A 24,501-nucleotide genomic window follows, 5' to 3' on the forward strand; every position below is an offset into this window, starting at 1 on the left:
TCCCGCCCCGGACCGGCCCCCGGACCGGCGCTCCCCGATGGGAGATGTAGTTCGGCCCCGGCGGGGCTGCTCCGGGGGGGATGGACCCTCTGGGGATGCCCGGGGGACGAGTGAGCATACGGGTTCCCCTGGGGCTGGGATGGGGGAGCTCGGGGTTTGGCGCTGGCAGGGCTGTGCCAGGATGCTTTTGGGTCAGGATGGGGATTTTCGTGAGATGCTTCGGGGCCGGGACAGGGTTTTAATGGGATGCCTTGGGGCTGGGACGGGGTTTTAATGGGATGCTTTTGGGCTGTGCTGGGCTCTTCATGTGATGCTTTGGGGCTGGGATGGGCTTTCCATGAGTGCTTTTGGGCCGGGTCATGCTTTTCACGGGATGCTCTTTCATGGGATGATGTTTTCATGGGGTTTTCCCTGCCCCGGAAGGATTGGGGTGCTGCTTGGTGTGGGTACAGCATGGCAGCTGAGCTGCCCCACTGGAATGTGGGTTCTCAGATGGCTCTGTGCTGGAGCATCCCCCCCACTGTGAGGACTGCAGTGCTATGGGTTTATAATCAGCAGCACACTTGGAGGGCCCTTCGTGATGTTGCCCCCTGGCACTGTGCTCTCAGATCATAGTCAGAGAAGGGCATTTCATGCCTTCATTAATTATGTGCTGCTTTCAAGTCCCCCTCCTTATTTAGCCTGTGTCCGTGCTCAGTATCCCAGATGGATGGCAGCTCTTCCTGGATAACTTGCCAAAAGCAAGCACGTCCTCAGCAGCCCAGCACGAAGCCGACAAACATGGGTGTCAATGACTGCTTCTATTTTTGGCTGTGTTACTATGCTCTGAGAGCTTTCCCTGGTGTGCTTTCTTGATCTCCAGCTTGTGCACGGTGGCAAGGTACCAGACCCTGAGGGTTCTTAAAGTGCCCACCAAGCCAGCAGTTGCTGAAGTTTCCTCCCCCTTACCAGGAACTTCCCCAGCCTGTGGGAAAGGGTCGGAGGGGAACTGGTGCAAGCCAGTTTTAATGAAAGCCCATATTTGCCCTTCCCCAGTGCCATGGGGCAGAGTAAGCCTCTGAGATAAACTAACGCTCCTTGGCATTGCCAGGAGACCATTTCCAGCAGGTCTCCCTTCCTGCAAACACCCTCTCTCTCTTTTATAGTCATTTCCCTAAAATGTTCTTTCCCAGAGCCATGCCAATCCAGGAAAATACTCCTGTTTCTAAGTGGAGAAGACTTTGAGAAACTTCTCTCTGAGCCTCAGGCATAGGGAAATCTATGGGAAACCCAATGCTCTCTGTTTATTCTCATTGTTTGGTTTTAGTTTCAGATCTCTGGAATTTAAAGCCAGTCATAAGTTTTCTGCAAAGCCTCACACCTAATTTTGGCCAATGGGGGGTTAATGCAGTAGCAGAGTGATGACTGTGCTGTCTGGACAACCCCCCTTCTGCCCTCGCTGCTTCCCCAGGGCTGAAAAAAGCTGCTTCAGCAACAGAGACATCCTAAAGGTAAACATGTGGGGATTAAAAGGTGCTGCTGGACCTGGAGTGGGTGAAGGACAGGGATAATTACTGCATAAGCGTGACCAGGGAACAGGTTCTTGATAAGTAGAGCACACAATGACAACAGAAAATACAAGAGCAGCACAAGAAACACTGAAGTGGTCTGTGAGGATGCTAAGCTACATGCATCCTGGCTCAGGGATGTCAGCGGGATTTCAGGGGTCGTACAGTTCCAAGGATGGACAGGTGAGACCAGGCATAGCATCAGCTGTCCTGGCAGGTAAATTTGGCAACTGGTTCTCTGCAGGTGGCAACAACATTCTCCACAGCCCAGCACTGCAGTGGTGTCCTGCCCTGGTCAGGTTCACTCACACTGTGAGATGGAGATGTGAGGGCTGCATTGCTGCCTGTGTGGGCATCATGGTGGGACCTGCTACCCCTCGGTGTCTGCAGTCTGACCCATCCTAGGCAGGTGGGTTTTGGGGGATACAGCTTGGGCATGCTGTGCAGAAAGGTCTCCAACCTTGCCTCCTGCAAGGAGCAATGTCAGCCTTGTGCTGCAGAGCTCGATGTGCCGGTAGCACCTGAGGCAGCTCCAGTTTGGGGGGGTCTAGCAGGGCTGGACTCCACCTTGGGCAGAAGGGGGAGGTGAGAGGAGTGCTTATTCCAGGCTATGTGGTTGTAGGGACCTGTTGTCCAGGTGATGTATTTGCCCTTATTGACAAAAACTGTGTTGTGCTGTGTAATGCAAAAGCGACAGACAGGGGTGCCCTGTGGTGCTGGGGGCAAGGGGGGATGTCCAGAGAGTCCCAACTGTTCCCCCACTCTGTGAAAGACAATGCCACAGGGTGAGGGGACATGTCAGGGGTGCTGATCCTGAGGTTCTTGTCAAGGATCTGTCATGGAGGTGACACCCATCACTTGCAGCTCATTGGCCACTTGTCCCTGCCTGTGCAGCCCTGGTCCCTGGGGACTCTCCTGGAGAGTATCCCTCAGGCAGCACCTACCACCAGGGGGTATTTATGGGATACCAGGGGACAAAACATTAGGGATCAGCAGATATCCCTGGGACAGTGACAGTCTCAGTCCAGGGAGGGAGATGGGTGGCCATGGCAAAGCTACAAGCACAGATACTGAGGGAGCATCCCTTTGCCGCTGGAAGGGGGACACAGGATGCAAAAGGAGGATAAACAGAGCCACTGCCAGCATCTTCAGCCTCCTGACCCCATGGAGATGTGTCCTGTGTGACTCAGGGGGACAGCTGGCACCTCACCAGTACCTTCAGACCTGCCCAGCCAGTACTTCTTGGGCCAGTAAGCAGCAGGGTGATGGTGCTGCTGTAGTATCCCTGCATTGCCATCTCTATCAAATGCTTGGTCTGACCTTGGCTCGATGGATTTTGTAACAGGGGCGTTGTTAATCCCTACAGACAGCAGGGAGTGGGAAGAGACACCCATACCATGTGGCAGCATCTGTCTTCACAGCCATCGGGACACACGGTGAAGCCGATTATCAGGCAGGATCTAATGCTGGAAATGCAGCTGTACATCTGACACCAAGCCTCCCTTACAGTGGGTGGGCCTGGGGCTCATTGCAGCACCGTGATCCTTCCTCCAGGCTCCCTGCTCACCCAGAACCAGGGGACGAAGGATGGCTGGGCATCACTGGCTCCTCTCCCCCTGCAGCCAGGGTGGGCAAAGGCATCTGGGCACTTTGCCTTAGTGGGAGATGGGAGTGAGTGCACTGGGAATGGGGCCAGCACAGGTGGAGAGTTAAACAACAAAAGCAATGTCCTACAGCTGGCAAGGCCAGAGAGGGCTGGGTCTTGTGGGGCAGAGGGGTGCCCTGGTTGGTAGTGTGCTCCATTTCTGTCCCTGCACAGCAGTGACATCCGTCTCTGTGCCCTCTGCTCACTCCCTCGTTATAATGCACATGCTAACGAGGCTGTAGGAGATGAGATGGTTTGCAGTGAGCTTTGCCTCAGTGCCTGCGACCTTCTTAGCCCCTGTAGGGAAAGCTGTGTCCCACAGACACACACACACTGAGACCTCGGCTCACGGATCCCTCTTCCTCCAGGACCAGGGCTGGGAGGGGTATTTTGGCGCTCAGATCTTTCCCCAGCCCTTCACACGGTCCCCCTGTCATGGGAGGCCCCTCATCAGAACTGATCTGAGCCTGAGGGCTGTGTTGGAGCAGCTCTCAGAGCCACCTTGTGTGCCCCCCCATATCACGCAGCAGCCCTGGTCTGAGCCCTGCCTCAGTTTCCCTTTCCTCAGCAGATCCTGCTTCCAAACCTGTGCACTCCAAAACCTGCTGATGGACAGGGCTGATGTGTGAGAGCTCTTCCCGGTGACTGCCAGCCCTCAGAGCCCAAAGCCACTGCAGGATGCAGCTCCAGGGGACAAGAAGTCAGCAAGCAGTGGCTGTGAGCTGTAAAACGCCTCCTAATCAGGAGGCAATTCCCCCCCTGTGCCGCCCCTCTGCAGCAGCAGTTGGGTAGGGGTAGAAACCCTGAAGTTTTCTCCTCCTGCAGCATTTATGTGTTTTACAAACTTGTTCTCTTTCCAGAGCTGCTGTGGAGTCTGCTCTTGGATGGTCTTTCCGACAAAGCTCAGCAGGCAGTAGGAGCTGATGTAAGTGCTGATGGGGGCCTTGTGTTTTTTGGAGAAGAGTAACATGTTGCTGCAGCCTGCTGGGACAGGGCTGGGCCTGGGGACTTGCAGCCCACACAGGAAGGGGAACGGGGCTGGTGCCACTGCTCTGCGAGCCCTGGGTGGTGCTTATGTGATTAGTGATGCCACAGAATGGGAGCAGGTGGATTTGGTGGCTTTCTGTCAGCTCCATAGCTATACTCCAGTTCTAGCCTAGGGCAGAGCAATTTCTGCCGGCATCACTCCTGGGCTGCACCCTCCTGATTTTATCCTGGCTCCCAGCTTCCTCCCCTCCTGCAGGCAACTACCTAACAATGGTAGGAAACAGTTTCAGCTGGTCCTAGTCAAGATAATTTTACTTTGGGAGGTGCAGAAATGATTGTGGTTTTTCCAGCCCCTTTCTCCTGTATTAGCTTGGAAATCCTGCTGCAGGCAAAGAGCCCCACACCAGCACAGCCAGTGCCCACAGCACAGCACCAGGAACAGCTGCTCCAGCCTCTGGGGTAGCCAGGGGAATTATGACCTGCTCTGCCTCCCCTTTTTAATTAGAAGCTGGATTTAGGTGATCCTGTGCGGCTTGTTTTCTCTTCCATTCTGAGTAATGGGCTCTGCAGTCAGCATGAGAGATCCTCATCCATCTCAGCGCAGAAAGGCAGCTGGATTATGCCAGGGAGGGATTTGCATGCGCTGGGTTTGCTTTTCCTGGAGCTGGGGAGTTGAGCAGAATCCCTGCCCCTGCAGGGATGGGGACAGACCAAGCCCTGCTCTGGCCTGGCTTGTCACGCAGTGCTGACACAGAGCCCTGCTCTGCTCCCAGTTCCAGCTCCTCTGCTGCTGCGTTTTCGGAGATGACTGGTGCAGACCCAAGCCTGTCTTGGCAGAGTGGATGCCAACCTGTGCCCCTGAAGGGATGCAGAACCATGCTTGGTTTGCTGCTGGCGACGGTGGGGTCAGGCAGCCTGTGGCACCTGAGTGGCTCCAGGCAAACATGAAAATGTGCCGTTAGAGGTGAAGAAAACAAGTGGCCCCTGATTTTCACACCCCACTGGACTCTGTTGAGCCAGGTTTAGGCTCTTCATCAGCCCCATCCCCTCCTGGGAATCAGCGGGAGGCTGTGAGGGAAGGGTGAAGCACTCCAGGACACAGGTCTGGGGAACACTGCTCTGCAGAGAGGTGGAGTCCAAGCCTCTGAGTTGTGGGGGGACTAATCCTACTCTAGTGAACCACTGGACCCCATGGCTGTCCCCTGTCCCTGGTGGTCCATCTGTTTTCCAGCTGCTGGTGCTTTAAAATCAGTGCTTGGCTCCTGTGCCAACAGCTTTGAGGGGCAGAAGGGCTGCAGAAAAGGTTATTTCACCCACTGATGCCATACAGATGCCGAGTTTCTTTCTGCTTGTTGCAGACCAGATATAGGGGCTGGGTCTAGCCTTGTGCACTTTCCCACTGCTCTGGGGACAAGTGTAGGTGGGGAGCTGGCCAGTTCCTAAATATTTACTTCTGCCATACAGCACAGCTCCACACCAGTTGCTGTTTCTCGGCACAAGCAGGCTGGTATTAGCCATGGGATGAAGGCTGCACCCCTGATTTCAGTATCTGTGACTGCTGGAGGCTCAGAGAAGATGGCACAGCTCACATCCTCTTGCCTCAGTTCTCTCCAATGAAAAAAGGCTGGCAGGCTCATTTTCATATGTATGCTTTTTAATATCATTAATTCCGTTACACTACACACAACCAGTAACAATGATAAATACTGCAATGGAAATGTTAAAAAATATATTATACATGTTTCATGTTTTTGAAAAAAAACCTCCACATTTTTAAATAAATTAATGCATAAAACTGATGGTAGAAAAGAGAAAACCCAAAACAAACCACAACACAACTGATCTGTTTAAGGCAATACTCTACACAGACGGGAACAAAAGTACAATAGTGTGCTACATGATCTGAACAGGAAAAAAAACTAAAAAAAGAAAACCCATACAAGATGCAGATTGATGCTTTGGGAGTGAAAAAACTCCCCAAACCAGATAATAAAACCAATGGCCAAGTTAAGTGCAGCATTAATACACTCTGCATGTCAAATGATTAGCAGGTTCCTAACAAGGACTAAGGTCAAGCTACAACAAATTTATTTTCCTAATTAAAAGGTTATTCAGGTCAAACCCTACATTTAACTCTATTTGCATTTGGCTGTTTCAGCTATGTTTCACTATATGCAAGGACAGCCAGAAATTCATCTCCTGCTCTTGAGATTAACACAAAGGTCGGGAGGTCTCTCCTCCTGAAATGTATTTCCATTAAATAAATCCAGAAAGGATCTTGCTTTTGGTGACCCTGAAATGCCTCTAGACACCCCCTCCCCTGGGTTGCCAGGCACCACATGGGGAATGGAGACCTGGAAAGCATTTGCTTAGGATGAGTTTTTTTTCCATGCTGAGGACACAAAATGGAAGTGCAGATTTGATCCAGATTTGGAGGAGTGCTGTTTTTCTGTCTGCCAGAAATGTCCATCTGGAGCCTGCTGAAAGTACTTTGCCAGCATGGGATAAACCCATCCTGTATCCAGGCTCTGGATACAGCCACAACATTTGCTATTAAGATTGGTGCAAAGCTCCACACCTGCCTGGACAGCCAATGAACCCCAATTATTAATGCAGCCCAGAACTTGGCCACTGGAAGATGGACAATAATCATAATGCCAAAATATCCCCTTCTCCCTCAAAAAAGAAAAGAAAAGGGACAGTAGCCACTTTCTGCCAACTTCCCCAGGTGGATCCCCATCAGCTGCCACCCATGCAAGACTGGCAGTGCCAGATCTCACCAGCATTAACCCAGTACATTCCCAGTAAGGTGCATGTCTGCAAGGTGCTGCTGGGGGCAAAGAAGCTTCCTGGGACATGGTCACAGCCTCCTGTACTGCCCTGCTAGAGTGTGTGGGAAGGAAGCCATGGTACACAAGGAAAGAAACCCTAGTGGAATTACTAGACTGGTGCAGGCCAACAACTGTCCACGCTGCCTTGGGTTCAGGCGGCAAAGGGGGATGCAGAACTGGGCTGAGAATCACTTTGGTGCAACTGCCTCTGATGCTCATCACTAGTGCATGGGGCGGTGGGAGGAAAGGTGACGGCTGCTTTGAGGAAAGGGGAGTGGAAGGAGGACGTGTGTGCAATATAACAAGGCTTGCAGTTCTAGCACTAACCACTGGACATGGATACCGAAGATTACCTGTGACAACTAGCTATCCTTCTACTGCTGCTGCTTCTTCCCCCACTTACTGATCTGATTCTGCTTCAGTTTGGGAAGCCATGGCTGTTTGGCATGATGTCCAGTGCCGACTCACCCACTCCAGTCCTTACCCCGCCATGGGGTGATTCTGCTATAGGTTGTACAGTGAGGTCTGGAAATCACGTTAGGCACAGACCAGCTCTGCACGACAGGTAGCACCTGCTTTCAGACCCTTCAGAAAGCTATTCAATGGCAGCTGATTTCCTTTATTAAACTGAAAGTTCAATGACCCCTGTGGAAGGAGTAAAAATGGTTTTAAAAGTGCAAAAAAGGGTGTGTGCGTGTAGAAATTCTGAATTGTCTCCACAAGAGTCTTCCTCCCGGCAAAACTATAGCCCTGCCAGCGAGTCTCGCAGCCCCTGTCCCAGTGCAGCAAGAACACAGCCAGCAGGCTTCCCACTGGCACCTCTGCTGCAAGTCTCCAGCCTGCACCAGGAGCACCTGGGCTGGCAGATCTGGGACCTGGTGTGTGGGCCCCAGACCTCCCACAGCACTGAGACTGGGAGGGTGAAGGCCAGCTTGGCTGGCTGGATCTCACCACTTGCCTGGTGAACCCTCACCCTCACAGCCATCAGGTGGCTGAAGAGGAATCCCAGTCTGCTGTCTGGCTCACAGCCCACCCTGTTCATTGGATTTTCTGCTGGTCTGAAGTTTGCTTGGCGTTTGTCTCAGGACACACACAGCTACAAGCCAAACACAGCTGCTACCGCAGCTTTTCCATGCAAAGAAACTGAGCAAAGAAACCTGTGAACTGGGGATGGAGAGAAAGGTGACAAAAACCAGAAGGTCTGTCATGAAGAGTGCTTGACCGACTTTTTCAGCTCTTTCCCTGTGTCTGTATTACATCTCTCAACAAACTGTGTCTCCCTAATCACAGAGGCTTGAGGAAGGTGGGCAACAAATGGAGTCGCAGCTTATTTGGGTGGCAGAAGCAAGAAGACAGCCTAGGTGAAGAGCAATGCTTCCCAGAGAGCTCACCTGAGACAGCTGGATGAGCAACCGAGGAGAAATGCTGCTCTGGGAAAGTAAAAATCTCATCAGGTAACAGGACTTATCTCAGCATGGCCTTTGGGTGACCTTTTCTTTTCCTAGTGCCTGCTGTGCTGCTTTCCAGAGACATGTCTGAGACAGTCACATTTTAATGAGGTTTATTTTGTACTTTCCACTCCCTGATCCAATCCCACCACCTGTACCATGAATTTGTTACTATGGAAATGGCTCAAGAGACCAGGTGCTATCAGCGAGGTGGGCACCTTCCACAAGCAAATTCATCTTTTGTTGGAGCAGCTTTTTAGAGAAAGCAAAAGGCTCGAAGTCACCACAAGTGGCAAATGGGTCTGGGAAGCAATGGGAAAAGCTGCTCTCCACGGGCAGCAGGGAAAGGTGCAGCCTGTCCTGCCAGCATCCGTGCTGCTCTGTGACATGTCTTGCTGCATGGCCACAGTGCTCTGCTCTGTGTAATTCCAGTTAGTCCCAGCCTTTGCCTCCCCACCAGGCTGTCAAAGCAGCACTCAGCCTGCTTTCATCCTGGGATTGCCAGCAATGTCAAGTGGGGCAAAGGAAGGGATGTAGGTGTAATTTTTTGGGAAGCAATGCAGCAGTTAAGCCGCACAATACAGGGAGTTAAGATATTGATGACAGCCCCTGTGAGAAGCCTCTGTTAATCTTCTGTAGGTAATTTCAAGTCACAAAGTCTCCCTCTATGCTACATTGCTGGTCCTTCTGCTTCAGAACTTGCATGGTTCTGTAATGGAGCTGGGTTTGTCTCATGAGATGTGGTTCAAGGTTTGGAGCAATCCCTCTCACAGCAGTCTTGAGAGGAAGTGACAAGGATGCCTAGAGCCTTAAAATGAAGATCCTTCCATGCCTTCCCAGCTAGCCCAGCTCACCCTGTGGCACTGCCTCTCTATACAGATGTTTCTTTTGAACATGCAGCCCAAGCTTGCTGAGCTGAGCAGCAGCCAGGTCACAAAGCCTACTGCATTCTAGGTAAGAGTGACCAAATCCCACGTGGGTTTGAAGTGAGAAAGGAAAAGTAAAGGAGAAGCCCAGGCAAAACCACCAGTTTAATTGATGAGATGCTTGCTAAAAGCAAGAGCATGAAACTGCTGTCGGAATATCCCAAAAACAAGCCTTTAAATGCTCTGTTCCCCCTCATCAGTACTCGCCATCCCAAGCTGGACTCCTAAATTCCTTAATTCTGCTATCAGTGGATGGTGCTGTTGGGCCAACAAATCTTCTTACATGTTCCCTCTGGCAGCAGGCAAACTCAGAAGCCAATTGTGCAGGAGTCAGCTGCCAAATAACTAGAAAACACATCCTTGCCAAACATCTTCCTCCACAGTTCTTTAATACTTCCACTAACCTTCACCCTGCTGCCTTCTGGCCTGTGTGAGCAACATCACCAACTGGTAAACAGAGGGAAAGCAGAGTAGTACTCTGAAAACAGGAATTAAATTTCTACAGCATAGTATTTACATCCTGCCTGCAGACCTATCCTATTGTTGGTGCCTGTCACACACTCAGCAATGTCCATGCAGAGTGGTGGTCCCATGCTGGGGAGACAGGTTTCTCCCCCATGCTGCAGAAGGGAATGGACATTGAGAGGGGATGTGATTTGCCTGAGGTCAGAGCAAATACCAAGTGCCAGCAGCAGAAAGGGACCCCAGATCTCATTTCCGTGCTCTCACAGTCCAGCAGACCCTCCAGGGTTGTATTTGGCTGCGGTGCCAGCTCAGGGACATGGTGTTTCTGGTGTGTACATCTGAAAGTGAGCTTTGCTCCCTGCTGGCATCAGCACTGCACTGAGACAGATTAACTCAGACAACTGGGATCTGCTCTAGGCCAATACAGCACTTGGCAATCTTTCTAGTTACTTGTTTTCCTTTTCCTGTTGTTCCATCTGTTCCCCAGCTGGGTCCTTCCTTTCTTCAAAAGCATCCTCATGTTTCTGTTGAGTCACACACAGGGCACTGCACTTTTTAAGCCTCCTGCATGCTCTGCACAGCTTGCAGGCCAGCCCAAGGACAGACTGTGCATGGGAAGGGAAGGATCCTGCTCAGGACTGCAGACACGTGTCTCAGCCAGCACACAGCTGAACACAACGGGCACCTCCTTTTGGGACAAGAGCTAGCGAGACAAACCAAAGGAGCTGAGTCCATCCTGTCCATGGGGGAGCTGTCTGAAGTCCCTTTCAAAGCCCATGCAGCAGGCCCAGTCACCGGCTTTTGCAGCCCCAAGGCATCTGCAGGCAGGACAGCCAGAAGAGCACCGCAGACCCAACGGCCAAGCGCACGTTAGGGGCAGACATGCAGCAATGTCAGATTTGATCCTGTGACTCTTCCAAGGGTTGGCTTCAAGATGTGTCTGATAAGACATCAAATGAGCCTTCAAAATGGTCGCCTGGACATCAGCCTTCTTTCAGCCAAAGTTTATTTATAAACATCAGAAAAGCAGACGACCATGCCATCTGAAGTCCTTCCTCAAAACTAGGAGGGTGTTCCTCCTCACAAAGATGTCTGGAAATGTGGAGTTTCCAGACCAGAGAGACAGAGCAGAGTGCCGACACCCTGGTGTTCAAATCCAGCTCACATTAAAGGATATTATCTGATATTTTATCAGATTAACATCTGATAAAAGGAAAGGACTTGCTTAAACTCAGGTAATTTGGTGACTGACATTACATAAAAGCTAACAAAAATCCACTCTGGCTTTAAGAGGCATCAAATACAAATTCCTTTGTGGAGGCACCAGCATCAATATCCTTAAATCCTGTTTTCATGGTAATTTCGATGGACAGCGATGCAGCATTTAATACTCCATGGTGTTCCTCCCTTGGGTTTTTTGTACACCTTTGGACTGAAAATGGGGTCAGAGAAGACCATCTAATTTGGTGCAAAGACTGGAACACGGAACGATTCTCTTTCTTGCCTGCAATCTGCATTTTGGAGAATGCCCAGCACCTCTGCAGATTTTAGGGTTTAAAAATGCTGCAATAGAGAGTCAGGGTCCATGCTCTTTCCTTCTGCCCTCTCCTGGCCATGGTGGCAGAGACTGGTCTAAGGAGAGCAGTGCCAGAATAGCCATGACATACACCTTCCCAGGAAGTCACCACAGCATAACCTCCAACAAGGGTTGCTTGAGCAGAGAGGTTGAACCAGATGATCCCACTGTGGTGCCTTCCAACCTCACCCATTCTGTGACCTTGTGATTTTGAGGGCATAAGGAAAACCTGCTGGTTTAAGCAAGGGTCTGAACACAACAGACCAGACAGAGGGAACCAGCCTAATCTGTAGTTAATACATACCAGGGGGCAGTACAACATATTCCATAACCAGCCAACAAACATCCATAATCATAACCTGCTTAAGGGGCTGCAGTTCAGAAGCATTAGTGTTCAATTTTCTGTGATAGCCAGATGTGCATTGCCTTAATCCACTCAGCCTTTCTGATAATGACCCTACACAGGTAACTACTTATCCCCACCATTTCTACTTTATTCCCCTAATAAAATATATGAACACAAAGCATAGAGAGGAGAAGCCAAAAAATTGCCATTTTATGGTCCTGTACTGTCATGCCAAAATAGCTATTTGTGCAACCAACTCCTTCTGTGCACAGGCAAAAACATGTGGCTTGTGCTTCGGTCTGTATTTGGAGGAAGCACCAGGTGTAACATTTGATTTCATCTCCCTCCCTCCCTCCCTCCCTAATGGGTTGTGCTAGAAGCAGATGCACATCACACAATGCAAAGGGCTGAAGGCAGTTGCAGAGTTGAGGAATGCCTCAGGGCACATGGCAGGCAAAAAAACAGCAACAGGGGCAATAAAAGGACTTGATCACAGTGCCATGGGACAGTGGTTATCATAGAATCATTAAGGTTGGAAAAGACCTTCAAGATCATCATGTCCAACTGTTAATCCAGCACTGCCAAGTCCACCACTAAATGAAGGTCTGTCCCTTAGAGGAGAGGCCTTAACCCTGGGAGTTAACAGTGTCAGCAAGCCTCATTCTGTCCTAGAGTGAACAGAACAAGTGCTCAGTTATGGCTGGACTCAATGATCTTAAGGGTCTTTTCCAGCCCAGATGACTGCACGATTCTATGATGGCAGCATGATGGACACCTGTGGGACCTGCAGTCCTCCATGGCTGACTCAGGAAAGCAGATGACTTGTTGCTCTAGCAGGCACACTGACATGCTCCGAGCTCCTGAGCAAGGGCTGTGGGAAAGGCTGAGCGTGTGCTGCCTGGCTGGAAGGCACAGAGACTGACCCAGGAGGGTAAATGTGATGAAGACATTCCATGGTACCAATGCTGAACTGCAGGATCAATGCAATGAAGACATTCCATGGTACCAATGATGAACTGCAAAGTCCCTCTTTAGAAGAGTTAAGATATAAAGAGCCTTGATCATGTCCTATAAGATTTGGTTTGACTACGGTGTTTCTATTAGGTTTTGACTACATTCCCCATTAAAAAAACTCATTAAGGAATGTTATCCCCTTTTATCTTTCTCTCTACACAGCATTGGTAGAATGCTTCCCCCACTTCCAGACAACTTGCTAACCTCAATCTGAGCTGTATTTTGGAAATATTCCCCCTCAGCACTACCAGGTGGTGAGAAAAGGAGGAATTCATTTGAGGAACACTATTCCTACAGGAGTTGGCAAGTTAACCAGCACTTCTGCATGAAGAGGCAGGGATTCCCAGTAAACAGCACCACTCAAGTCATCTTTCTATGGCCTGGAGCCAGGGTGGCAGCGTGCTGTTTTAGGGAGGGGGGATAAGCACAGCTTTGAAAGTTGCTAGTGAATAGTAAAGCCCAGGAATCTTGTGTACCTGCTCTTTCATTCATGCTGTGGATGGTATTGAGCTTTGCACTGCACAAAGTGGATCCCCAGGAACGTTAAACAAACCTCCTCCTAATCATGAATAGGATTTAAAGGTTCAGCTCACTTCATGCAGATTTCAGATGGAGGATGTGTCTCTTGTGGTGGAACTCAGGCTCTGCCTCACGACTCAGGAATTGTGATGGGAAGCTCAGAACTGCCCTCACATTTTCCATTCCCCAGGTTACAAAGCAAGTGATGACCCAAGGCAGGTGGTCCTTTCTCCTGATAGGGCAGAAAAACACACAGTTGTGCCTGTGGCAGAAGATTTCAACACTGAGAAAAATGTCAGCCCATCCCTTGCAGATGCTGAAGCCATCAGTATAAGACTGTCCAGGAAGTGGACACGTTTCCCAATTACAAAGTGATTTTGCATTCAAAACAATCTGCCGGTAAACTGGCAGCTCAGTCCAGCAACTTAATGTAACACCAGATTTCCTGACTATTCCAGCACCAGATAAACACATCTGCTATGACATGGGACAACTCTTAACACAGACCACCATATCTGGTTCACAAGTGGGCAGAGATGGGGTAAATTGTAGTTTCCTCTCATGGGTATTTTTCAGCTGAAGCTGTTCATAACCCTTCTGTTGCTGACAACTTCCCTGAAGTCCTTCACCACCACAGAGATGACTTCAGCATTAATGAATCTCTCCCACAGGCACCAAGAGACAGAGTATCAAGAGAATATCAAGAATCAAGCACTGTTCCAATGCACTTTCTTCAACTACCTTCTACAGCACTGATGTTCAGACTGTACAGCTCTAGTCCTGTCTTGTGCAGGACTCATTTCTTCTTAGTTGAACAAAGTTTAAGATTTTTGGAAAGAGACGGGTTGCACAGGAATTAAGTATAGGCTGAAGTCAGAATACATGACTGAACTGAACTAATGAGTATGATTGGTATTCCTGGGCAAGGAGCGAATCCCTGAAGTGCACAGATGGATTGCAGATTGAATCTGATGCGTTTGTTTGGTGATAATTTAATGTGGCGCTAAGAGTAGATTGCATTGGCTTTGTGATGAAACAGCTCTAGCTAGTACTGACTCACAGTGAAATGTCACCTATTTGTCCCTTTTGTGAGTGAATGAATTGTGTCATGCTAGTTCTGGCTAGCCTTGCCATAAGAAAGGATGCCCTGGTCCGTTCCCATTCCTGTGCCCCAGTTATAGTATCATTTTGGTTATGTAAATGAAACAGGTTTAGTAAGTGAATTAAGAACTGACTTCCTCTCATTGGTAAAACATTTTGATACCTCCAACTCATGCTAATCTAGCAGATGGATTGGTTTCAGTGGGCAGGATCACCTGAAGCCCCATCTGACCCTTCCCATTCTGGAAAAGACACTTTACAAAATATCCCCAGTGCCTAAACTAATCAAGGAGGTATCTCTGGACCCCTCTGCATTCGCTCTCTAGACCAGTCAGTTCTGCCAGGCACTACCTGGCACTTTGAGCAACTTCTCTTTTGTTTAACCATAGTTTAAAATAACTTATCCACCAATCATAAAATGAATTTTTTGGTTTCTCCTGGCTCCATGAACACAAAGAGGTGCACGTCCTACCATAGGAGGAAGCAATGGCTGTTAAGTTTTACAGTTATAGTGGAAAGCACTGATCACAGCCTGCCGGCCTCACTACTGGATGTGACAGGCGGTGGAGGAGGTGGCTTGGCAACACATGCAGGTAGGGTTGACCGATTTAGGGGGGATTAGGTCGAGGTCCTCATCATCTGGGATCTCATCTAACCGGTACCCATCCTTTAGCAGCTGGATGTTCAAGTCTTGGTTGATCTGCTATAGACAAAGAGACAAACAGTCAAACACTCGAGACTTCTTACTTCTGGTGGTCAGAAGATCAAGGAGGTCCCTTATTCTGGGATATATTTCCCCATCATTAACAGCTGGTCCACTAATGAAACAGTTCCAGTTTTTGACCACAGGTGAGGGGAGGGTTGCCTTCTGTACTGGCTTCTTCCAGGATAGGAATATCTAGAGTGAAATATGCTATTCTATTCTGCAGTATTTTTTCCCTTAAAACAAGCCCTCATTGAAAGTAATGTAACAATAATATTTACTGGCAGCTGGACAGTCTCCCCTCTCAGTCTGGGGCACACTATAGCAGTTAAAAGATGGTAAAGTTTGGCTCTTTGTGATCTCAGATCCAAGTGCTGGACGAACAACAGTTCGTCAGGGCACAGAGACAGCTCAGATCATCTGATCTAGTCCCTGCTCTTAGCTGTTTCTCTGTGCTTCAGAAGTATTTTGCCCAGAAAAGGATACAGGGGGGAAGAGTTACCAGTGGCTTGTGTGCAGAATGGCTGCTCAGCACCCTGGATGTAAAATCAGATCCTGCAGAAGCAGTAGCCAGAGGCTGAGCACCTAATTCATTAGAGAGTTTGGGAATATAGTGAGAAACAATGTAGGATTAACAAGCCTGGGCTTCCTGCCTTTTCTCTTTGAAAGGGCAGGAGTTCATATCTGCAAGCCCTCCCTGGAATTTCTGCCTACTCCAAGTAAACACACATTGGGTGACCCTGACCACTGCAATAACTGGAAATCACAGCACACCCTCAGATTCTTTATTTGTGTCCTTGGCAACCATTTAGTTGCTGAGCTGCTGTGACAGACAAAATGATGGTTTTGCACCACATGGGCCAACACTTCAGGACTAAGCAGAGCTGGGAAAAGCCTGAGTGAAGCCAAAGGTACCTGTGAAAACAGCTGATGGGCAGATCCCCGTACCATGGCAGTGTAGGCATGAAGCCATCTGGATCACAAGGAAGAAAGCAACATGACACAGTTTCTGCCATGGCCCCTTCCAGACTCACAGAGTCTATACCACCAGTAAATTGGTTGTGTAGCCATTTCTGGCAGTGCAAGGCCACTCTAAGCCATTTCTGGCTGCTCTATCATTTGCATTCGTGGTAAGCATGCCAGGAGAGAGTATAACTCACCTCAGCTGATGAGTATCCCGAGGAGGAATATCTGGACATATCAAAGTCATCATCACTGCAGGGAAGGACAAGATATAGCAATAATGAAATAGTTAGATTAGACGTGTATTCCCTGCTTAGCCATATCTTTCTTGTGCCATGAAACTGTTCCTGAGGCACAGAGAAGTGACATCAAGGGAGCCTGTAGAGCAACTTTCATCTGTGACCCTCAGATCTTTTCATCACAGTGCTCTTTTACTCACAGCTCTTTTGACAAGTTCACACACACATGCCTGTCATGGCATAGGCCAAAGAGAACAGTGGAAGGAAGAGTGTGAGCAAGAGCAGTTTCAGCAGGAGTCAGCTCCAGTGGTGCCCTCTGGCATGAAAAATCAATTACACCATCATGCATAATCACCTTTTTAACCCTTCACATACCTGTCCGTATCCAGGGCTACCAGTGGCTTCTCATCTGGACTCTGGTCTAGTGAAGAATAGCCCTTATTGGGAACGACGAGCCTGAAAGAATTAAATGTTGTCCATTAACCATACAGGAAAGCTCAGTGGCATACATTAGCTAGGGTAAAGTCCTATGATAGCTGGCTTTCCCCATGTCATTTCCTCACAAGCTCTCCCCTATTGGTGCAGATGTTCATATAGGTGCAATTCAGAAGAAGCAAGCTCTGTCTCTGGGTAGCTTAGAGTAGTTTCACAGGGAGAAATGCTGGATGTGCCTTGGGAACACGCTCCTCCGTGGAAGAAAAAAACCCACTGGGATACTGCACTTCATGCTGCTGAACCTGTTTGGCTAGCACTGCTTGTCATACCAGATCGCTCCTTTTCGTGTTGTTTTCTTTTTCCTGGCAACGAGTACATGACACTAGCAATAAGTACCTTCCTAGGGGAAGGCAGAGGCTCAGTGACCCTACTATTCTATTATTGGAAACCAGGGACGTGATGTGGTCTTTCTGTCTGAGTCCCTGTCGGGGCCCCCAGCAACACAACACGTCTGAGGTCTCAGTCCTAAATTTAGGAGTATTAGAAATATGAGCTGGTGGGTCCAGTGTAAGAGACCAGTCAGACCAGCACTTTTTAAATTTGTAAATTTTGTAATGAATTTCACTTCATCAATAGTGTTACAAAGGCTGAGGATGACTTCGCACCTTTAATTGTCTGAGAGAGTTTGTGAAATGGAATACAGGCTTCAGAGCTTCTAGGATAAGGAAAATATGTTAATACAATGGCATCTACTTCACAACAGAGTTCTTTCATCCAAAAAACTTCACAAATACTTTGGTTCATATTTAAAATGAGATTAACCAAACCAAGCAAATGAAATAAGATTCTTTGTTCAGTAGATAGGAACCATAAGAGTGAAGAAAACCTCCTCATTCCATGGGTTAACTGGGGTTTTCTCCCAAAAGCTCTTTAACAACACACTGTGACACAAAATGATGCTTCACTGAGAGTTTGAGAAACACAAATCTAAAGATGATAATCCATCTCATCCATGCTCCAACTGCTCTCTAACTTCCTGAAAGTGTCTTTTTTTCTTCTGCTCAGAAAATTGCAGCAAACCATTAACAGTTTTAGGAGTACAAGTCCTGGCAGGCACTGACGATGGGCAGGCTCAAAGAGAGTAAAATATATCAAATGTTATAACAAAGCAAATATATAGGTCACAATTAGTTATATTTTCCTGCTTTGTTCACTGAAATGTAAATTAAATAAATTAATTTTAAAACTAATGCAGAATTTCCAACCTGCTGCACCAAGGGACTGGAGAAAATGCAATCCACTTGCAAAATTCAACAGCCCTTCTCAGAGCATGAGGATAGTCCTTCTGCTCCTGAAGTATGTAGCCAGGAAGTCAAGAAGCAAAGATGTCTAGAATTGAAGTTGAGATCTGGCAGCAGTAGCTTGCCCATACAGATATCAGAAGTACTGATTTCCATTTTTGTTCTTCAGTTTTCCAGTCCCTCTTCCATATATATTCACTGACAGTTGCTATTATATCATCAGTGAACAAAGCACTCTCAGAGGATCTAGCAGAAGAACCCTTTGTGGTGATATTTACTTGATGACAAAAAAAATCACTACATCTTTTTCTTGAGAAATGTCTTTTTCCTTAATAACACAGAACTTGAATTTTACTGCAGCAGACAAAAACTCTTATAATGTCTCTGCCCCTGATTTAAGTCTTTCCCTCACATTCTGATTGACCTTATTGTCACTTCTCACTGTCCTTGGAATAAAGTCAGGTAGCAGTGGTAGCTGCTTTCATCTGCAGCTGTCCCAGTATGAGCTTCTTGTCTTGGTGGTTTTGCTCACTTAACATGAAACATGTTATGACACAAATCCAAGTTCAGGTTATCCTGAGTGGACTGTAGCATCCAGTTGTGCCCAAGTGGTGTGGATGGTGTTGTGGGCTCTGCCTGTGCTCACAGGAAGTGTACAGCATCACTCCAACCTTGTTCACATTTTATTTGCTCTTAGGGAGACTGAGTGTGTTATAGATCCAGTTACTTTCACCTCTAAGGCTGGCTCTGTCCTTTTTCCAGGGAGAACCAAATGGTGAAGGTAACCTTGTACTAGAGGCTGGATGTTAGAAATCCATAGAAATAATACAGAATAACAGAGGCCTTGGGAAAGGAGGAAGAGGTGGAGAACTGGGAGAGACAGTGTGGTTTGCCTAGATGAAGGAAAACATATTTGATGAGAACAGCAGAACTGTTGAAAAGGGGGCAATGCCATTAGCTTATTCTCCTGCATAGACTAGAGGAAGCCAACAGCATACCTGGAAACTTGGAAGTTTTGCGGCATAACCTGCTGGAATATCTCCTGTTATACTGCAACTGCTACACTGTGAAAAGTTGTTTAAACAATCTTGTGGCATTTCTGCCTTCCTTATGCTGCCCTGTCTGTGGCAAGACAGACTGAACCATTCTGAGGTGCTCAGACGTTCACAAGTGGAATAAAACTGAGCTGGCTGTTTGAAAGCTTTAGTCAATAGGTGTCACTGTTCTGCTCTTCCCTTCTCAAATCTCTTTCCATCGGCAGCTTGGAAACAACAACCTTTTCAAGGAGAAGTCACTAATTTTACAGGTAGGCATCCTATCGTCTCTCCCTTACCATCTTCCTCCACTAATTTCAGTGTTTCTAAATCTCTCAATTAGCAAATCTGCAACCATTCCTCTTGGGATGCTAGTATGCAGCCTATTGCCAAAAGAAACCAAGCCTTTCCAGCTTGTATTTGGAAGACAAGGAGGAAGAGTGGGCATGGAAAAACCCAGTTGAGAACAGTTGCTGCATTTCTTGCTGCCATGAAGGGTCTGGCTCTACAATATGGCCTCAATGACCAGACAGAGAGGAAGTAATGCAGCACATTCCATGAATATTGCAGAGGCTTACAAATAAAAGTTTATGAAGTCCTGGCATGACTAGTATTTTGGGTTTTGGGAATCAATGTGAATAAGAAATCTCATCTCTCAGTTGCACTGTGTATAGACAACTCTGACCTGCAGCTCCTGTTCTACTTAAAATATGGTAATCCAGGCAATTTCCCCCTTCATCAGTAAACACTCAGCATTCATCAGATTCTTCTGTCTTTTTAAGTGAGGACCTCCACTAAAAACTGCTACCTTTCTAGCACCATGTAATCCTGCTAGATTAAAGCAGCATGTAGGCTCAGGGGCTTTCCTCCCTTCTGAATGTAGGTAAGTAGTATTTTGGTGTACTAAAGTTTCTGTGGAAAAAAATTGAAATACTCTAAAAGAAAATATTCATCAAGGAATGTCTTTGTTTACAGCAGTTTGTAGCACTGTCTGATAATATCATACAGAGATGTGCCAAAGCATCTCCAGTAAAGCATGACCCTGCTGTTCCAAGGGCGGAGGAGGTGTATAGCAAGGCACAGAGAGACAGATTATTTACAAGCCTTCATTAAATCAGTCAGTATGGGGAAGGGGTCACCATCGAAAAGGAGCAGTGGAACTACTGTGATAAAAGCAGTCAAGGCAGAACTAAGCTCTAAGTAGTTTGTGTTACATGAAGCAGCTCTGTACCTCTCCCGCTGGCAGGGTTAAGTGTTACATGAGACTACCCAGAACCTGCAGGACAGCCCTATCAAACCCCTGATTTCAACTAGGATGGGCTGCCTCTGCCTTCTGCAGGCTGCACTGTCACTGGTCCTGGGCTCAGCTGTCCCTGCATCTTCCCAGGGCACGTGATGCAACACAGCACAGGGCACTTGGGCCTGCCAGCTCCGGGAAGGGCCATCACTGCTCTTGCAGCATGTCTGGCAGTAGGCAACTGGCTACAAACATTGTCCTTGACCACCCTAATTCCCCAGGTATTGCAGCTTAGAGCACAGCTATGAGTACTTTTCCAGTCCTTTACCTTGTTCGTGCCATCACATTGTTCTTCTTGGGCTGCTGATTCACTGGGCTTCCCATGTTGCCATTCTTCAGGGAGCCCTTCCGAGCCAGCTCCCTCTGCTTCTCTGCATATGAGACACAAAGGGCAAAAGCAAAATCAGGGCAACAGCCTAGCTGGCCACCATACAGCTACAGAAATCCAGATTTGATAGTGGCAAAAAGCGTAGCAGAATTAATAGCAAAGGACTTGAGCTCTACATCTCTTTTGGAGGGACACTGCAAAGGCCAGATGAGCTGTGTTCCACTTTCTTAGAGGTCACCAGGGGCTAAAACTAATATACTCACAGCTAATTCACTCACAGCAGCTTCTGACATCAACACACTAAAATCTTCATCTCTAAGGTCTTGGAGCTTCTGGATGAGACCCAGTGGAAGCAGACAAAGGACAGAGACCTGGTCCCTGTCTGCAGCTGGTTGCTGCATGATACTGTGCTGTACTAATATGGCCCTGCCTCCAGCAGGGATAGGAACACAGGCATGATGGGTTTTCATACAAACTAATATTAAATTTTCTGATTCAAAGTCTTGCCTTGTTTCCTGTGGAAAATCAATTGGGTTGAGTCACCAATTAGTTGCAAAAGTTGGGCCAACTGCCCCAATCTCATCCTGCAATGCCAGACAAGGCTTGTAGGCAAAAGCTGAGCATGGGGCCAGTATAGCAGGAAAGGGACTGGTTAAAAACATTCTCCAGAGTGTGACAAAATGTTGGAAACTACTTTCATGGCATGCCTGAAAAATACGGATATACCAGACTGCTTGCTGAGGAACCTGAACAGTGAATTTGTTTTGCTTCTGCTTCCCCTACAGGCTGTGAATTGTGCTGATTTTTTTTATTTTTTTTTCTAGATTTTATTTCCCCTTGGAGAGAAAAGGAGCTTTTCCTGCTTGTTGTGGAAAAGCAACATGCTACTATGTAAGTAAGTTCAAGGTGGGCCACTCTGTCCCTTCCTCACAGGTCAGAGCAGGGGGAAACATGCCCAAGGCTGCCTTTTTTGAGGGAGAAGCAAGCAGCAGAGATGCCTAGAGACTGTGATGATGAGGAACATGGAGAGAAGAGTACAAACCATGCCCAGTCCTGCTCCTGATGACAGTGGAGGCCAATAAACGCTCATGGCACTTGGCAGGAAAGGGATTGGATTAATAAATCCCTCTGGCATGAACAGCTAAGAGATTGATAAAGGATTGAAGTCAAAACCTTAAATCAGAGTAATTTCTCAGTACTGGAACTTGCAAATGCATTGATTATCTCTGTCTCCATAATAAAAGCATGGTACTTTGCAGGCTGTTTGAATTTTGCTGTCCAGAGAGGGATAAAGTGGGGCTCTGTGGAGGCAAACATTTACAACACTAAATACAACTCAATTTCCACCCATCTACATCAGAAGCTCCAGCGCTGACCACAAATACACAGCACTGAGACAAGCTGCCAATGCTTTAGGAGGCTGTATAACCCACAAAAGACACCTGACTCAGAAACAAGGGTACAGGTTTCATTTTCTTTCATGGAAGTTAAGGCCTGCCTGAGCCTTTTAAATGAGACAGCACTCTCTCCTTTTTATTGATCCCTCAGCACAAGCACTAATGCTGTTCTCCAACTCAGATTACTCATTCAGCTGATGAACCTGGACTTTTACTAACCATGTTTTTTCCTCCAGTAGGTCTCTCCGTGACCATTTCTACTCTATTACTGATTCCTATTGCAACGTGTGGGTCAGAATGACATGAGCTTTTCTATCTAATCCTTTCAATTATTTAGTGGCTTGGAGTGAACAATCCCAGTGCAATGTGAGTGTGGTAGGAAAATCTATGCTTGTATCCACAGCCAAATTTCTTAAATGCGAATCAACAGTTCATCTTCCTGTTGAATGCTATGAAGTGCGAGTCCCTGGTGGTCAAAATGCGATTTTGGCTTCCAGGGGCAGCGGGAGGCCTTCTCAGTCCAAGTGTGTTAGAACAAGCTCCTGGAAGGTGGTGAAGATGTGCATGAGTCACATCAGGTTTTAAGGCATGGAAACCTAGTATTTGAGCCTTACAAGTGTTGTGAACTACTGATACTTTTATCATCACCCAAGGGAGCTTTTGGATGCCAATCTCTTCCAGTAATTCTGAGCTATAAATTCCAGCCTTGCACACCAACCATCAGGTCCATCAGAACATAGGATGGAGGTTTTCAGTGCCCATTTTCTGTGTGGTGTTTCTTCCTGGTATAGCCAGTGGAGTCTGTGAACCCCATTTCTAGGCAAGTGAGGTCCTTCCCTGGCTTTCAGCTCATCTGGTTTTCCCAGACGTTTGTTTGAAGGCCAAGTTCCCAAACTCTAAGTACTTGAGTCCTTTTAAGAAACGCGACTGATTTAGGCACTTCTAAAGATATTACTTTCAGAGTCCAATATTTTAATAAACCCCTGTAATTTCACAAATTAAAGTAGTTCTCACAAAATCCGCAATCAGACACACAACCAGCAAAGACAAGGCGAGAGGAGGAAAGGCTGAGGGAGCTGGGCCTGTTCAACCTGGAGCAGAGATGACTATAAGTATCTGAACGGAGGGTGTCAGAGGACAGAGCCAGGCTCTGCTCAGTGGTGCTGAGCAATAGTACATGAGGCAATGGGCAGAAACTGATGCACAGGAAGTTCCACCTGAGTATGAGGAAGAACTTCTTTACTGTGTGGGTGACTGAGCACTGGACTCGATTGTTCAGAGAAAGTGTGGAGTGTCTCTCACTGCAGACATTCCAGAATCATTTGGATGCAATCCTGTGTCATGGGATGACCCTGCCTGTACAGGGAGGTTGGACTATATGACCCATTGTGGTCCCTTACAGCCTTACGCATGCTGTGATTCTGGGATTCTGCTAACAGGCAGTCCTGCCAAACACAGAGAAAATGGGACACACAAGAAGAAATGAAAAAACAGAAGACTCTGATTTCCAGTCACTGGTTATTTCATGTTTGGTGAGTTTGCTGTTGGATGAAAAGCTAATACAGGAAGGTGAAGGACAGAGATTCAGAAATGGGAAAAGTCAGAATGAAATTAAGCTGCTCTCCAGCTACTTCAGAGAAATCAGTAATTACTGGCAGCGTAAAAGCAGAGCCCCAGTGATGCTCTTCATATGGCATTTGCAAGTATTTAAAATAAATTGTTTAGCTTTCATTTCACTTGGCTGTTCTACTTTTTACCATTGTACCTAGTGAAATACTCAAACTCAGACACGGTTGGTCATCCCCCCTCCCATGAAACAGCTACAGATGACCAAGAACACTGAGAGTACAGGTGTGTTGGCTTGCAGAGACAACAGCAACCATCAGCAATACCAGCAGGGCTGCAAGAGCTGGGGAAGTGCAGCTTTAACCAAATCCAGCTTCCTTCTGACTTGTCACTAATTTTCCAGAGACATTTTGTTGAAGAAGCAGGACAGAGCAGAGGAGGTTGGGAGGGCATGAAGCAGCCTGCATGTGCCTTTGACATTAAGAAATATGTTCAATTAGGTGTCTGAATATCCTGTCTGATCATTAGCGAGGTTACTGCGTTGGGTGATGTATTGCATTTGTGTGCAAGTTTTTGTTAGTGGGGAATTGCAGAGGTGGGCTCTGTGAGAAGCTGCTGGAAGCTTCCATATGTCTGACAGAGCCAATTCCAGCCAGCTCCAAGATGGACCTGCCATGGGGAGCCCATCAGCAATGGTGGTAGAGCCTCTGCAATAACATAGGAAGGGGAGGAAAAAAACTGCAGACAGAGGAGTGAGGATGCGTGAGAGAAACAGTCCTGCAGACACCCAGGTCAGTGCAGAAGGAGGGGCAGGAGGTGCTCCAGGCTCTGGA

General features: G+C 47.7%; 1 protein-coding gene and 1 long non-coding RNA gene across 9 annotated transcripts in view; one reads left to right on the forward strand and one right to left on the reverse strand.

Moving 5' to 3' along the window:
• Positions 1-7: 7 nt before the first annotated feature.
• On the forward strand, positions 8-23,838 carry LOC135406882 (uncharacterized). 2 transcript variants are annotated; one of them, XR_010426544.1, is made up of 6 exons: positions 8-122; positions 1,307-1,490; positions 3,764-3,909; positions 4,053-4,117; positions 18,809-19,352; positions 21,530-23,838. It is a non-coding gene; the product is annotated as an uncharacterized LOC135406882 (long non-coding RNA). The 2 variants fall into 2 exon arrangements; XR_010426543.1 differs by lacking the exon at positions 3,764-3,909 and having other exon boundaries at positions 15-122; positions 18,809-23,838.
• The window catches only part of FAM219A (family with sequence similarity 219 member A), a 96,221-nt gene continuing 77,535 nt past the window's right edge, over positions 5,816-24,501 (reverse strand). For 4 of the 7 annotated variants that reach the window (XM_064641418.1, XM_064641416.1, XM_064641419.1 and 1 more), the window contains exons 3-6: positions 20,646-20,748; positions 16,686-16,766; positions 16,269-16,323; positions 5,816-15,108 (exon numbers count right to left, since the gene is read on the reverse strand). In XM_064641418.1, coding sequence (XP_064497488.1) covers positions 14,950-15,108; positions 16,269-16,323; positions 16,686-16,766; positions 20,646-20,748 — 398 coding nt within the window. In that variant the 3' untranslated portion in view covers positions 5,816-14,949. The remainder of the gene's footprint in view (positions 15,109-16,268; positions 16,324-16,685; positions 16,767-20,645; positions 20,749-24,501) is intronic. The other 3 variants (XM_064641420.1, XM_064641417.1, XM_064641415.1) reach the window with 1 other exon arrangement.

The sequence above is a fragment of the Pseudopipra pipra genome, chromosome Z (genome assembly GCF_036250125.1).
Source record: "Pseudopipra pipra isolate bDixPip1 chromosome Z, bDixPip1.hap1, whole genome shotgun sequence".
Classification (NCBI taxonomy): Eukaryota; Metazoa; Chordata; class Aves; order Passeriformes; family Pipridae; genus Pseudopipra; species Pseudopipra pipra.